General features: G+C 42.6%; 1 protein-coding gene across 4 annotated transcripts in view; it reads right to left on the reverse strand.

Moving 5' to 3' along the window:
* Positions 1-17,244, reverse strand: part of LOC117935707 (AT-rich interactive domain-containing protein 1B-like) — a 201,893-nt gene that overhangs the window by 142,302 nt on the left and 42,347 nt on the right. For all 4 annotated transcript variants that reach the window (XM_034858102.1, XM_034858100.1, XM_034858099.1 and 1 more), the window contains one exon: positions 1,765-1,968. In XM_034858102.1, the coding sequence (XP_034713993.1) occupies positions 1,765-1,959 (195 nt within the window). In that variant the 5' untranslated portion in view covers positions 1,960-1,968. The remainder of the gene's footprint in view (positions 1-1,764; positions 1,969-17,244) is intronic.

Genomic DNA, 17,244 nt, shown 5'->3' on the forward strand with positions numbered 1-17,244 from the left:
GAAATTTTAGAAGCGCATTTCCCATGGCTATAGCCAGAGTGAACAACTAATTCTATTTGAACTAATTACGTTCCATAGCGCTACGTTTAAGCTATGTAATACGCCCGAGGATTTCATCACAAAGCAGTACCAGGGATGTCATTTTGCAAGCTTTTCTGACTGTACGTCCTTATGCGTCAACACTACTCTCCATGCACAGCCCGTCTTCACATATACACCCCCGCTCGCTCCCAATTGTGTGTATTTCATACCGCAAAACCCCTGAGCAGGCTCAGTACTGCTTGTTTTGTGAGTGTGTTGACATCATCAGAATGCGTCAGATAAGGTTTAGACCTGCAGCTTGGGTAATGAAGTCTAAGATAAAGTCTCCCTAATAGGACTTCAGTGCTCAGTGTGACAACTGAGACAAAATGAATTATATTTGAGTAAATGAGTGGTTTAGCATGACACATTAAACTTCTTTGGCTATTTGTTATTATTATTTCTGTATCATTTTTTTTGTTGTTGTGATAAGGGTAAGCTTAATAAGCTCTGTGTTTAGCTTACAGTTTTTTGGCCATCCCCGTAATTCGTTGTTTTTTTACATTCACTCTTAAAATAAATATAAATTAAATCCAAATGACTTTATATTATATGAATTAAAATTTAAACACATAGCATCACATCCATATCATACACAAAAATAAATACATATATTACAAATGTAATTTTGACATTATAAAGCTCCTCCAAATCCCCAAAAAAATTATACTGTTGGTTTTTTAACTAATATCATCACTAATTAATGTTAAAATTGTAGATGAGAGTCTATCTGTATATAAATACATGAGCATTACATACCAATTTTCTCTACTGCATGTATGCACATTTGTACAATATTTTCAGACATTGTAAGAAGTTTGTGTCAGTCCAAGTATTTACCTTCTCTCTTTCTCTTTCTGTGGTCTTGCTATGCGTGAAAGCTTGCTCGCCCTAATAAGAGGTGTCCAAGTCCAGACCAACAGTCCACGCTGACTAAATATAGCAGGCGGTGACAGCAGGGGACACTCCTCCGTTCTCCCGCTACGGCGCACAGTACTGCGGTTTCACTACACTAATGGAACTAGATTGTGATACACACACACACACACAGTTTACTTGCTGCCATTAATGTGGGAACCATATATCATCCATGCAAACACATACATATAGTAAACACAGATTAATACACATGCATACCTCCAACACACACACACACACACACACACACACCCTTTCAGTCCAAATAGGATTTACTTAAGACTCAATAAAGCAGACACAAGCTCTATTGTCTCCAACATAGGCCTAGTGTGTCGCAAAGAGAGACTGGGACGTGGGTCGGCTGTGCTGCATCTATGTTTACTACACAGAGAGCATTCCTCCCCCCCCCCCCCCCCCCCCCCCCCCCCCCCCCCCCCCCACACACACACACACACAGTCCATCAAACCCATCTCGCTCCAGTGGAAAGGGGGAAGTGAGTGATGAACACGAGTGACACCACCACATGCCAAGGTGTGAGATGTGCTGGCTGGTATTTTGGGCTGCATCTCAAATTGAACATGCCAAGCCTTCAGGGGGAAATCGCTGCAGAATGTTCACCACATGAAGCAAATGTCCGATAGAAATCTCGCTTAAATACAAGCTACAATATCTGCGTCGGTACTGCAGAGGTGGCTAACTCATTCATGAATCACAATTAAGACGCACACAAACAAAGAATGTAGCGTTTGGGTTTGTTGACATACCTGCTGTTGAGGATACTGCATCCCGCCCATGCCAATTTGGCCCCTCCCCTGCATGCTCATTGGATATCTGTGTGGAGGAGGCGATGTGTATGGCTGGCTAGGAGGATAAGGCCCGCCCCCTGGCTGCTGAGGGGTGGAGTAGGGATTGTTGGCCATGCTGTACAGCTGCGAGCGCTTCATAGTCATGAAGTCCATGGAGGACACCTGTAGAAGGGAAAAGTGGGATTCATAATGTCATCAGCATTTATTTCTTAGCTAATAGTTCACAATCACTCACAACGGTGCATTGTGATTGAAGAGTCGTTCAAATGAATTTGTCCAGCATTTGCCAAATTGAACAGAAGTCCACTTAGTGCACACACTCCAAACCACATCAACCATTGATTTATTTTATAATTGCACAGCGAGTAGAAGCCTTGAATTAATATGTACAGGTCATAAATGAACAACAAATGGAATTAAGTAAGCAAAAATGTTTATTGCCTAGCCATGACGAGCAAACTTTGCTGGAGGAGGGCCAAAATATAATGATTTAATTAAAACCTAAAGCTTGTATCTTTGTTTTAATGTCCGAAAGGGTTTTAAACATGTTGTAAATGTTGTTTAAAGCGATTGGAAGCCATGCCAATAAAAACTCTATGGCCTTGTTCCCACAACCACAGCCCAGCAGTGCCAGTAATCGCCGTTCAGCGCTCCCGCTCACTTGATTGTTTGCATATTGTTGCTTACAGAGAACTGGCAGAAATACTGATAATTACATTTGACTTCATGTGCTTCTGAATTCAAACAAGACAACAGCTAAGGTTTGAGAGTTTGGCAGGGATTCAAACTTTGCATTACGATTGCGATGAGGAATTTCTTGTTTGAAACCCAGGAGGGAAATCAGGGCAGTGAAGCAAGTCAAAGTGCCTGCTCTCCAAAGCAACACCTTGGGAGCTCGTGTCTTATATAAACACAAAACAAAATCAAAGAAAAGAAAGAGAAGGTGTCAAGGGCAATTTATTACATTCTAAGTATTTCAGAGCCTTTTTAGAGCTTGTCTGGGGTCTCAGTGAGCCATTGGAAAATACTGGTATAGTGTGTCAGGCTAATGCTAATCCGTCACCCGTAGCGGAGAGTTTGTCTGTCTGCCGGGCAGATAAAGTGGACTTCTTCTATCTTCCCTCTCTCCTCTCATGCTTTCTTCCTTTTGTCTCCACCATGTAGGATCATTTGTGATTCATTTTGTTCTTACTGTTCCTTACACACACACAAACATACACACAGACACACACACTTTCACTCCTTCTCTCTCATCTCCAACTAACCCCCTTTCGCCTCCTCCCCCTTCACCCCCACCACCGGCCTCCTCCTCAGTTCCCTTACCTCTTCCCAACTCAATATCACCTCATCTAGTGTAGAGGAGAAATTGCCGTTGCCTCATATTGCCAGGCTAATATCAAGGGGGATGGGAGCACTTTATTTAGCGGGTTACGTGCTGATGGTTACTGTGCTCTCGCTTTAAAGTGGTTTTGTGTACTGAGGCATGTGCGTGGAGTACATTGCATGTGTGCGTGCATGTGTGCGTGCATGTGTGCGTGCGTGTTTGTAGTCCAGCTCATGTACTGTACTCTTTACCTTGCCCTCTTTCATGTGTGAAACAATTAATAAGTCAAGCATTCCCTATGTTGCCGAAGCTAGAGTTCACTAGCAGTAGTGATGTAACCATTGTGTTGTCTTCCCGTCAAAGTTGAAAATCAACACTTTTGTTGAGTCTTTTTATCAATGTTTTGATCCTTCAATGTTTGTCATTTTTTTACGTTTCCAACACTAGGTAACACTAACTTATAAACTTTAGTTTTACAGTTATTTTTGGAATTTATGGTCAATGAAACTTATTTATAGGAAATTATACCTAACGTTTGAGTTAGAAAAGCAGAACTTATTAGGAATTATTTAGACTAAAATTAAAGGAATGGATGTTGATGAATAATCAAAGACTGGAATATGTCAACTTTTACTCAATACTATTTAAAAACAACTTCAATTTTTTTTTCAAATGCTATACAATTGAATAAGACCCCCCAAAATTGATGAAAGTAGAGATTTGTACTTGCCAAAGAGCGTTGTGCGGAATCAATCATGTTATTTTGGGTAATTAAAAAGAACATTGATATAGTAAAACGGGTCAATTTGACCCGAGGACAACATGAGGGTTAAAATTAAATATTTAAGCACAGGGCAGAACTGACATCTTATCTGACTAAATGATTGCCAGCGTTAGAGTAAAGCACATTAGGGGATAATTAAAGTCATGAGCAATTGTGGTATAAAACCTGTTTAAAAATGTTTTAGATTGAATAATCATTTGCATTTTTGAAATACTGATGAACTTTAAGTTCAAGTAGCATAAAATCTTCCAGATTGGATTTTTCTTGAAGATAAAACCTTAAATCATCATATTGTATGGGCAAATTGCCTCATTGCACCCTAAAACGATGAAGAGCCTGACTATAAAATGGCAAGCGTGATCTAAGAAATTAATTCAGAATGAAACTAGAATAGTTTTAGTCATTCGGTGCATCTGAACTGAGCATTAGGAGTTAAAACTGACTGAATATCAGAGTTTTCTTTTGAATTGCTATGACTGACTGACAACTGACTATGGTCATATGCTTCTAATGTAGCGATAATGATGTGTTGTGTTGTGTAGAGCGGAGGGCAACACGTGTCCTGCTTAAACGTTTCTACACTCAGAACACACCACAAGCCAGACACACACATACACAATATCTGCAGCAAAAGGGCAACACTCTCCGGTTTCTAAAAATCCAGGGCACTGTGCCACCCTCTGATATGGGACACACACTCCCTCCCCAGCTCCATCCAGTTCACCAATCCATCTCAAGGGGTCCTCCGTTTGCCAAAAAATGCTGAGTGCAATACGAGTAAATCCCCTCACATGGTTGTCAAGTGTAAACACACGCTTGCAAAAAAACACGTTAACTGCTGCACTTAGAAAGGCACTGAACAGAGAAAACAACTTCAGAGTTTTGGGAGAGGAGGAGTGGACGCTCGATTAAACACACACACACACACACACACACACACACACACACACACACACACACACACACACACACACACACACACACACACACACACACACACACAGAAATGTGTATTGGCACAATCTTGCCCTGGCTCTCACTGTTGATCTCGCATCTCTCTTCCACTCTCTCACACGCTTGTGGGAATTTCTTAAATAAAGCAGCCACAATGCAATGATATAGAGCTATCTAATACACTGGTCCATCTTCAACACATGGCATTATCCACACCTGTCCACAGAGGCAAAAAAAAAAAAAGAGTATTTTCCGCCTCCCCAAACAGAACCTTATATCTGCTCTCATGACAAGTTCCACTAAATGAGATTTCAGCCCACTGCAGCCTTTTCCTAGAGATATGCCCACCATTTCCTTCACACCACCAGGCCTAAAAACGACAATTTTTGACAAATTGAAACATTTTTTTCTTCCCTCAGAGAAATAGCTGTACTTAGGAAGAAAATTATGAATGTGACACGGAGTGAATCGTGTTTGCGCCAGGAGGGACAGCAGATAAAAAACTAGAGGGAATACACCAAAATTGTTTTTTATTTTCTCCAAATGTGTTTTTCACTTTTGTTCATCTGGGCATGCCATTTGATGGGGGAAGGGGGAGGAGGCAGGGGAGACAATAGTAATTCAACTGCTAAATTTAAAATTCAATTTAGTAACTCCTCTCCAGTGTTCTGACTCTCGTTTTTTTTTTTTTTTTTTTTTTGCAAAACAAAGCCATTAAATCAGAACATGGGTGAAATTACTGTGGGGTGAATCCTGCTAAATTGCTTTTCTGAGCTCAATCGGCAACATTTTTATGTTGCAAAAATGATTTTATTTCTTCTCGCTTTAATATGCTAAGTTGTTAATCAGAAGGAGACAAAATGCTCGACACAAAAGACTCAGATATGTGGATTATGAGACACACACTGGGATCAAACAAACATAAAACAATATTGGTAAATGGTTATTATTCCAATTTAATTTTGCAGGAATTTTTTGATCTTCTAATATATTAGCCGTGGTGTTCGAACTGGGCACACACACACTTACACACTATGTCCCTATGGCTATTGCTACACCTTGCCCTTCACACCAGATGACCATAATTGCCCCCCCCCACAAATACACACACACAAACAGAGGAAACAGTAATAGGCTCACCCACTTAGCAGGTGAAGTAACAAAACAGTGAGATCAGTGTTGCTACACACCAGCCTTCCAAGCTGAGGTGTTTACACTACAATCCTCTAGTATTTCTGACTCAAAGTAGCCCGGTGGTCTTCACACAACAAACGCCGTAATAAAAGATGCCTTTTGTGTCTTTTATGGAATAAATTTGCTGCTTAATTGATCGACGGCTATTTCTGAACTAGTTTGCACCTCAAAAGAGTAGTTCAGTGAACTATTACGATCCATTATATCTGGTGGTTTAGTACTTTCTAGCACAACAGAGTTTTCCTGCTGGAGAGGCAAGAGCTTCTAAAAAAAAATATCGGGCCCAGTGCACTAGCAGCAACAGTGAGTATTGTGCAGTATTTTGTTTTGTGCTCTAAGACTCACTGTACTTAGCTAACTGGATACAACTGAGTCATCAGTATAATGTGCTGTACAAAAATAGCAGGATTCATATATTTCAACTATCGTATTATGAAAGATATTTGGCACTAATTTGCGCCATGTGAAAATGGTTCTGAATATCACCATTGAAAGACGCATCAAACCTGATTGTGTATGAAAATTAGCCCCAAGATGCCTTTTTGGTATTGATTATCTTCCCTTTTTCTTGAAAGGACGACTGCTGAATGCTGGCTGTGTAATCAAACCATTTTAGCCTCTGTGTATTTGCGGGGAGAAACAAATGAGCATAATTATTGTCAACGGATCCTCTTTATCCTCTGTGCCACGTCTGTCTCTGGAGAATCAACATGCTGCAGCCAGAGCTGGTTGGTCTGCTGGGACAATCAGCCTTGTCTTTCATGTGTTTTATTTATACCATGCAGCAGAGCACTCTCTGATTTGTATTACATGACGGGGCCTGGCGCTGCCTCGGCCTCCAGAACAAAGCTCTGCATTTCAGGCTTGAAACCTTGTGCATTTGGGCATACTGTTTTAAACAGAAGAGAAATAGAAAGGGTGAAAGAAGAAATGATGGGAGAGAAGGAAGAGAGTGGGAGAGAGGGGGGAAGATGGGAAGAGGAGAAGAGCGAGATGGAGAGGATGAGGAGAAGAGAGACTGCTGCAGTGGGCGAGTACAGATCGAGTTCCATATTAATGTGTGCAAATTCCCCCGCTCCTGCTGACTAAGATTAGAAAAATTAATTTCATGGATGCAGAGACAATACTGATGTCATCAAGCGGAGAGGAGAGGAGCAGCGCGCTGTTAACTCCTCCCTGCCCGGCCTCCATGAGGAATAGATCACTCTTTAGTATCGCTTCATTTCACTGCCAAGATTCAAGCGAACTAAATGCTGACAACAACACACAACACTCAGCCTTGACGGAGCTTTCCTATCAAGTTACCCCCATCCTAGAAACAGAAGTTATTGTGTAAGTGTGTAGTGAAGTAGCTGAGCTGCGTGCATGGCAGCATTCCCACGTGACTGCCGCATCGCTAAGAGGCCCAAATTCAGTGAATTATGTCTTGAATCACAATTTCATCCTGCATCTCAGCACGCACGCCTTGTTAGTAAAACGTCCCGTAATGAATGACAGTGTGAAGAGTAGCACCGGTCCGTGGGGACATGGGCAGAGCCAAATTGCCGATCCTCAGCCCAATATGCCTTCATGCCTAGATGGCACATGCAGCTAGGCATGAAGGCTGGCTAGCAAAGACAAGCATGACATTATCTGAGGAGAGAGAGATGCAGGGAGCGACAGCTGTAAAGGAGACGTATCTGTACACACTGTATGTTTGGCAATGATGATGTGAGTTGAGAAGAAAGGCAGACAAAGAGAAGCCAGATAAGAGGCTGTTGTTATGTGGCCGATCAGCGTGCTTTTGTGGTTGGTGCAATGCACATAATTGCTCTCCCTCCTGTGTCGGCCTCGGAGCTGTTGATCGGTGTGCCCTCTGCATTTGACACCAATATTTACACCATACACAAACACCCACCCTTTCTAACCCCCTCCTGTGTGCGTAAGGAAAAAGTTCCTGAGCGTTCGGTTTGTCACGGCCAGTACATAGTCGTAATTTACTAAGGGAAGGAGGGGGGATAGAAGAGAAGAGGGGAGGGGGCATGAGAAGGGGAGAGGCTGCTTCGTCTATCTCAAGTGAGATTGGGGTCGCGGGGTTACCGGAGCACTTTTCCTTCTCCAAGACTGAGAGCTAAAGAAGCGTTAGGGACAGGAAAAAAAAGAGAAAACCTCAATGACAAAACAAGATGCGGCTGACATGCAATCGACACACCATTAGAAAATGAAAACAAATAAAATGCAAACATCTGCTAACAGTAGAGGAAACACATGTGGAAGAAGACTGACCACAAACCTGCCGGTCAAATCTCCTGCCAAGACTGCATTCATTCACATTCCCACTGTATAACAAGGGAGTAGAGCCATTTGAAAAAGAAGATAAACCTCTACAGGTTCTAGTTAGAGCAAAAACATTTCTTTCCCAGAGGACATTTTGCAGTGTTTTTCAAGTCTGGTCAGAAAATCGCATTCTCTTCTAACAAATTCACAGTTTCACATTCCCAGTCTTTTCTTGTCTCTAAGTCCTGTGTGTTTCCTGTTTGCTGCGACCCTGAGAGACAGCGGAGGGCAGCAGAAAAACCCCATTTCATCTAAAGGCCGCGGTGGAACGAGAGGAATGCGCTCCTCTCTAACTTCTCCAGCCCGCAGAACCCCATGGAGAGATGCTGTTACGCAACCAAATGAAAGAGAAAAAAGGGTCTGGAAGGAGGAAAATAACAATAACTCCATTTGCCCCAAAGAGGGAGAACAGGCTTTTTGAGTAAATGTCCTGCCCTTTTGCTTCCCACGTCTCCTGGAGCCGAGCCGAAATGCTAGTTAAATATGCAGGCTAGATTCCTCCTTTAGTCAAGGAAATCACCACCTTTGCTAATGGAATGGTATTGGAGAGGAACTGCATTTCTACAGCTTGGATAATTATGAACAAGGTCCCCTATCGCCAAATGTGTTTATGAATTAGCAATGGTTATTCATGATATTGTGCTCTGAGTAGGGTGAAAATACATAAGTGAATACTAAGCGAGCCGACCAACAGAAACGTTGCTAAAGGGTCCTGTGGGGGCTTTCTCTGCCATCCATTAGTCTTCCCTGTAAGGCAAAGCTTAACGAGCTCCTCAGGCTGGAAGGCTGGCCATTGAGGGAGAGGGAGCAGAGTAAATTATGAAAGTGAACCCTCCATCTTAAAGCAAGACGACAATAAGTCCCCTTCCCTGTATTAAGTTCTTTTCCACCTTACCTCCTTGATTTTGTATGCCCTCTCCCAAAACACAGGTGTAATATTCCAATGTTTTTTTTACAGGAGTTAATCAATAGTAAAAATACTACATCTATTATATTTGTCAAACTAGGTCATACCCGTGGTGCAGTTAAAGAGGCTCCCCACCAAAAACAAGGATTTACATTCAAGCGGTTTGTTTTGGAGGACTGCCCAGTCCTCCAGGGTGAAACCATCTATTTTTCTCCTGCGGGTGATCCATTACTTAAAAACAAAAACACAAATAACAAAAAGATATCCTGACCTTTCTTCCTCAGGCAAATATTAGATACTCATTAAAAGTCACCTGAAACAATTTGTACCAAATTGATTTCATTATCTGACTCGGCACGACACGCCCTGCCCCCACGTCTGATAGCTCAGCGGGAAATTTACAAAGTTAATTAGAAAAAATTGATTCTCATAATAAAAAATGTCCCACCTCCGCTTTACATTATGTCACCTTACCATCGTAAAGTGACACGGGGGGGCTTGTTGACGCCTGGCTGCGTGCATGGGTACACAGCAGGTAGGAGACTTGAACATTGTATATGGAACCAAAAAAAAAAAAGAATTCTAGCTTTCAGTTGAAATAAAACGTGTGAGTGTGTATGTCTATGGCAGATTATGTAATAGCATGTCAAGGTAGGGTTCTCCCACACCCAAACCTTAGTCTTGCACTGCCAGACTTTCCTCCACAGCGCTGCAGAGGAGGGTCAACCTAGTCCACATAGCATTCTGGGATGGTGGAAAACATGCTCTGGTTTACTGGGATGTCTTTAAACTACTCGCAATGGTCTTGAACGGCGCCAAGCACCGGACGAAGATCCGGTGCTGCTGCAAAATAACCTCGACCGGTACGTGTTTTGGTGGAACATGTGCACTAACAATGGCCAAGAGAAACAGTATGCAATATAAACGATGAGTAATTATGTTTTAAATTGAAGTATCTTTGCACTACACTTACACTAATTTTAAATAGCCATGCCTAATACTGGAAGTATTTCCTTAATTCACAGTATCCATTCCTTTATTAACAAGACACCAGTTTTCATTTCATTAAGAGAACAAAATGTTTAAAACCAAATGTGTTACATTAGTCTGCAGGTAAGAAACTTTATGTTTGAAATATGTTTTTTTTAAAGTATCTGTGCATCTTTGCCTAATACGGAAAATATTTTCAGTACAGAGTCTGTTCCTTAACTAAAAAGGAACTAGTTTGTTCTCTGCATCTTGGGTGGCATATAAGGACCAAGGACTTAAACTAACCAAGTGTAGTGCCTTATAGAATGGTTAGCACTAAAGAAAGGAAACCTGATAGTTTAAGCTTTTTTTCTTTGTTAAATCTCTGCAACTAATGTACTTGAATTTTATTTATCTGCAACATTGTTGTATAATTACTGTTTTGCACAATAAATGTTCTCCAAACTACCTACTACGTGCCTTTTCATTAAAAAAAGATAATACATTTAGCAGTTTGGCTTTCCTTTGGGTTTATGTAACCTATGTTACCTATGTAACCTGTTCTGAAATGGTTCTATTATGATGTATTCATCGTAATATACTGTATATCGGTATCGCGAGGGGCTGCAACGTATATTCCAAAATGGCCATAACACCAATCCCTAATGTGTAGTAGTTTGAGTCGTGCAACAGAAAACTCAGAGAGTCTATCTAGCTGTCTGGATTTACCCTGCAGAGATCTGAATAATAGTTAACTATAGTCCTCATAACTCGAACAGAGATTAAAATTCCAACACAAAGAAAGCCAAAGGTAATGGACATCCAGCTGAAAAGAAAGACATTCGGCGGAATTTCCATCGGCACTGGAACAATCCCGGAAGTGGAACATTGTGGATATAGACTAACCAAACCCCTACACACTAGATGTTTTCACCCTTTGCATACATACTCTAAACACACACTCCACCACCACCCCACCTTGTTTTCACCCACATCTCACTATAGCGGTCAGAGCAGCAGCAGCAGACATGGCCTTAATTTCCTTGTGTAATAAATGAATGGCTCCACTCTTCCACCCTGCTGTGAAGGCTTTCCCAGAAATGGGCTCCTTGACCTGGGTTAGGGGCCCTGCAAATAGGCTTCCCTCCCCCGGCAGCCCCTCCACCCTATGGAAGGCCCCATGCTCTGTGAGCCCAGGCCAGGCCTCCCATTTACAGGGCCCTGACTGGGAATCAATCACCAAAGCAGGCTGGGAACATGAGGTAGGGGAGCTAGGGTCGATCAATGAGAGCCTGTGGGAGCCCTGATGCATGGCCTGACTGCACATACTCACCTCTGACTCACACTTAACTCCACCATTCACTCTCATTATAGCTATGCCCCAGGGCAGCTATGTTTACAGTGGACTGAATGTAGCGCACAATATGAATGACATTTGACTGAGATAATTTAGTGATATTTGCTGTTACAAGGCCTTAATTAGATTTAGACATGATGACGCTGAAAATGATTGTGACTATGTACATCTCCTGTGTAGTATCCATCATTTTCATCAACCTCAATATGCCATACTATACTGTATGAGAAAAGAAAATGAAACACTTGCTAAATATGTTATTAAATTCAGCATTAAGTAACACATTTCTAAATCAGAGCAAGCCCGTCTATGGACAGAATAGGTAACCTGGTCATAAGTTGTTTTACACACTGAACCTTGACTTACCTTTTATGTTCAGGTCTTAATAAAGGCCAGATATATTAAAAGGGAAGCACATATTTCCCAAGAGAAGCCACCAATTCTTTGGCTGCAACACACACATTTCCCCATGTGTCCGATTCTGTAAAGGAAGGTGTGCATGTGTCTGTGTATTTAGTGTGTGTGTGTGTGTGTGTGTGTGTGTGTGTGTGTGTGTGTGTGTGTGTGTTTGTGCGTGATCAGTGCGTACCATCTGTGTCCAGATGTTGCATAGAGAGCAGGCTGTGTGGACAGCCAGACAGTTGGCAGGCCTTCTGACAGGCCTGTGTTCCTTATTGATAGAGGGATCACAGAGACAGAAGAGTCAGCCGTGCTCAGCTAGACCACAATATTGTCCGCTCTGCTGTTATTTATCCCAGTCAGCCAGGAGAAAATGGGATGTTCTGAGCCAAGTTTATAGCTGTCAGATCTGGGCCAAATAGGAGTTGAATAGGTTTCAAACATTTGGAAAACAGCATGAGGAACGTTTGATTTGTCATACAGATGCCGCCAGATTCTTGTGCCAGAGCTGAAGAATTTCATAGTATTTCATTTCTGACAAGCATTTTAATACAGATGACAATAAAGCTGAACCTGAAGTGCACAAACCAGTGCATTAGGAGGTTAACATCAGCAAGGGCCAACATGTTGGCGGAGTGGTATGACTGGTTCTTGTATCTTTGCGGAGGTGAGATTGAGGCACAGTAAGCAATTCAACTGACTACAACTCCTATCTATACTTACTTCACAAATCATGATCAACAAAGAACAACTACCATGGATATCTAAATTAATTACCGTCATATACACACATATTGTAAAATAAAGCAAATTTCACTTAAATAATCTCAATGTACACTTACTTTGAAGAGTTTATATAGCTTAAAGTAAGGGCCTAAACTACCCGGGAATTTAATGCAGTTTTCTAACTTTTTAGTTTTTACAAAAAGGCATCTGTTGACTGCATTATTGCCTTGCAGAATTGTCTCCCTGACCTCGCACCCTGTGCCATCTTTCTTCCCTGGCTCCTGCCAGAGTTATAGAGCAGGGTTGACGTTTATGGAGGGCAGACCCTTTTCCTGAAGCTTTGATCCAGAAAGTTCTATAGCTTACAGTTTAGCAGGGGTCCTCCAGGAGAAGCCATGTGGGCAGCAGTGTGTGTAAGTGAAAGCATATTGATTGAGGTGCTCATTTTAAGCAGAGCCTCAGTGTGGAGGCTAGTGCAAAAGAGCCTTGGAAGACCTGAGGGGTTATAAGGTGCATGTTGGGTGTGTTCATGTGTCTGTGATAAGGCTATGCTCTACCTACTTGTGCTAACTTGTTACGGGAAAGAAAAAAATACACAGCACTAATCCATCACATAAACGTAAAAAATGAGTGCCAGAAAATAGTAAATTGGAGGCCCAACACAAAATTTCATCCGGCAATATCACAGCTCTCATATCTGTCATCTCTCTTTCATCAAACCTCTCCATTCCCTATACAAATTATTCATGCCAGCAGCTAAATGTATTCATACCATTCTGTTTACTTTATTACTCCACTTTTATTCTGCTCTTTTCCCCACATTTGTTTACAAGAATAAAAGCCTACTCTGACAGAATTATCCCTCTACACAACAAAAATAAATCACAGCGCTTGCACACACATCATTCACATTCAAAGAGCACAGCTAAATTATAGATGGGCCCTTTCTCTCCAAATATGCATTTCATTAGCATTTCCTTTGCCTGTTGTCTTTTTTTCCTGCTGCCCGCCTCTGCACACACAACACACTGGTGTGTGTGTATGTGTGTGTGTGTGTGTGTGTGTGTGTGTGTGTGTGTGTGTGTCTGTGACTGGAGAATGGGAACAGACTTGTAGCAAAGCAGGACGTGTCCCCTTTCCCAAGCCTAATTTAGGATTCAATTAAAATACTCTTTAAAAAGAGTTGACTTTGCAATTAATTATTTTAAGATTAGCCTGACAGTAATGGGCCTCCCACCGATGCCAGCCAGCACACGGCTGGCCGCTTGCGTCCCAGGACCACTCTGTCTCTCTACATTTTTACATGCACATTATCCCCTTCCATCTCTACCTCTCCCCTTCCCCCTCGTCACCTGCCGTCTCTCCATCTTCCTCTCCCGAGGAAAAGATTGATAAATCTTCCTAATCCTGACCTTCATTCCCACTCTCTGTCCTTTGTTTTCTACCTGCTCTCATTGCTACCCTAAACTTTGTTTCTTTTCTTCTTCTTGTTTTTTTCCCTTTGTTACTTTGCGTCATGCTCTGATCTCCTTGGCGGTTGCCGCGATATTGCTTCCGTACAGCAGGCTGCTTTTTACGAGCCACAAGGGCCTTCTCTCCCAACCCTAGGAAAAGCGGACGGATGAGCCCTACGACAATGTGCACATGCTCCACCCGTACTCACATTCGCATACACACACGTCTGTCACCGCTGCTGCTGCTGTCGAGCGTAAGCGGAAAACATGCCGTCCTCCTCCACGGGCTTTGATTGGAGCCGAGCGAAGCAGTTTTTCTCCCCCTTCCTCTCTGTCGCTTTTTTTCTCTCCCACCTATCACATCAACCACCCCTCCACCCAACCCTGTTTTTTTTTTTTTCTTTCCTCATTTCGGAAATGAATGTCATCATCCATCCTCTTTCTCCCTCTGCCGCAACTCCCCAGTCACCCCCGGGCCAACCTCCGCTGAAGCCCCCGATTCTGTTTATTTAAATATTTGATATGTAAGCAGTCATAAAATAAATGTCAGAAGAGGGAAAGGGAATGGATGTGCGGGGTGTGGGGAAAGAGGCCATTAGGGGTAATGGTTTCTGATGTACGGCGAGGCCCCCACAGTGAACCCCCCCTCAACCTCACCATACAGGCAAACCTGCACATGACAGGGCAGAGAGACGCTGGAGCAACAGGAGCATAGATGGAGCGGGGGCATGTGCAGTCTGAATGTGTTTGTGTGTGTGTACCGCGAAGGCAGAGATGCAGCAACAGCTACACACACACACACACACACACACACACACACACACACACACACACACACACACACACACACACACACACACACAGAGTGACACACTTCTTCGACTAGCGATATGGAAAATAGGCCCTCCCATGCACAATTGACTTCTAATACATTGTATACTCCTCAAACCATCCATTTACCAAGAATTGCTATTCCAGGGGCCCGGAAAACAGCGCTCTACCAGCACTTTGCAAAATACCTTAAAAATACTCCAGCCTCTACAAATGCGCTCTCTCACTAACTGCCAATTCTATCATGTATGTTAAAATGACAACACAGCCTTCTTCCATGGTATATTGAACATCGCTTTATTGACTTGCCGTCATTTCCATGTTGGACACAAGACATGTTACCTACTATTTAGACACCCCACCGCCAACACCATTACAAACACACAACCATCTCTCCGACTGCATGGTCACGTGTGAGTCTCCCAGCTAGTGGCACCCAAAGGATTACATTACGTCTGTGACAATTTCAACCAAGAACTGATAAAACAAACGGGAGGTAAGAGGGGTGAATAAATCAAGCGCAGGAGCTGAGAAACGGAAAGAGAGACAGAGGGTGAGTAAGACAGTCTCTCGGTGAACAACCTTGAATTTCTCCTTGATGCTGAGATGCTAAAAAACTGCAGATCAGCACAAAAAAAACAACCTAATTAGGAACAAAAATCATCACAAAAAGTTCATTAGCACTGATGGTATATTGGCTTGGCATTTCAGGGCCTTTTATTCTCAGACCTTTGCCTAACGAGCCCCCTGGCCACACCAAAGGGCTGCTGAAGGGGGAGTGACATCACATCAGGGGTCAAAAGTCAAAGAGAGGTGTTGCCGGCTGTTGACCTCGGTCATCTCTAAATGTTCAAACGTGCCAAATCCCCCTGTGACTTTCCCATCTGTCAGCATGCAGGAATGTCTGCAAGGCAACACATCTATAGCTTGTTACTTTCTCCATGTCCTGACTACTAGCGTTATAAGCTAATCAGGGGTTTGCGCTAGCTTGTTTCAAGCTAGCGCATTTCATGCAAGACACATCGAGCATGAAAACAGATCCCGGACAACAATTGACTTGGTACAAGTGCTATTAACCCCTAGGTTCATTTTGCGCTGGAATTGTCCTTTAACCATCATATAAACCCACAAACCCCACTTATAATCTTAACTCTCATTCACACACACACACACACACACACACACACACACACACACACACACACACACACACACACACACGTAAGCACATTCCCATAAGACACATTTAAATACATTTTAACATTAGAACCACCCCTGTTTACATATTCATAGCATTCAACGCATTCATAGTACATTCATTCTACATTCTACATTCATGACACGCACAGTGGTGCAGTCTACGTGGCACGCAGGTATATAAAAAAAATAAGTATTTCCACTGTAAATTGGTTCATAAAAGTGTATCCGAGTACAGGAAATTTGTTGATGTTTAAAAATAGTTGATAAATGAAACTTTCCTGGGGAGGACACCCAGACCCCCCACTATGATGCCCCCCCCCCCAAAGAAAGGCAGATGCTGGCCAATATACAGTTTACCCTGTAGAATACATTAGACTCCACCACTGGACACGCACACATTCACACATAAATTGGTCGCAAAACCATATCTGCTTCCCTCACACACACAAAAATACTAACCTTTCTATCACATCTATATACACACCTATAATCACCTCCTGCACACCTTTACTAATGCACTTTTCCACACATCTAAATCTCTTCCACACACACGCCCCCTGCTCCCCTCTGCCCCCGCCCACAGCCCTGGTCAGGGTGCCCTCCAGAGCGCCTCGCCCTCTCCGCTGTTAATTACCACTAATTGGCCACACTCGTTTTTTTTCCCCCTGCTATAATGGATCCATTCATCTTTACTACTTAATGAGTAGGCACTGTAGTCACCAGCCAAGGTCACCCACAGCTAGCATCCAAAAGACAAAACGACAGAGACTTGGAAACAACAGTAGAGAGCGATGGAGAGGTTGTTTATGCTTCAAAATACAGATGAGAAAATGTGAAACTGCTGAAGTTTCCACACATGACTCTGCTTTTGGAATGTAGCCAATGTGTAAAAAAGTTGCGAAATGTCTGGGAGCTGTGGGAGTCTGCAGTGTCCAACGCAAACCACAACACACATGGGGAATTTCCAGAGACAGACTAATTAAAATACCCATTATGTGAGTAAAAACAATGAATCCCTCAAAA

This window comes from Etheostoma cragini, chromosome 20, assembly GCF_013103735.1.
Source record: "Etheostoma cragini isolate CJK2018 chromosome 20, CSU_Ecrag_1.0, whole genome shotgun sequence".
Taxonomy (NCBI): Eukaryota; Metazoa; Chordata; class Actinopteri; order Perciformes; family Percidae; genus Etheostoma; species Etheostoma cragini.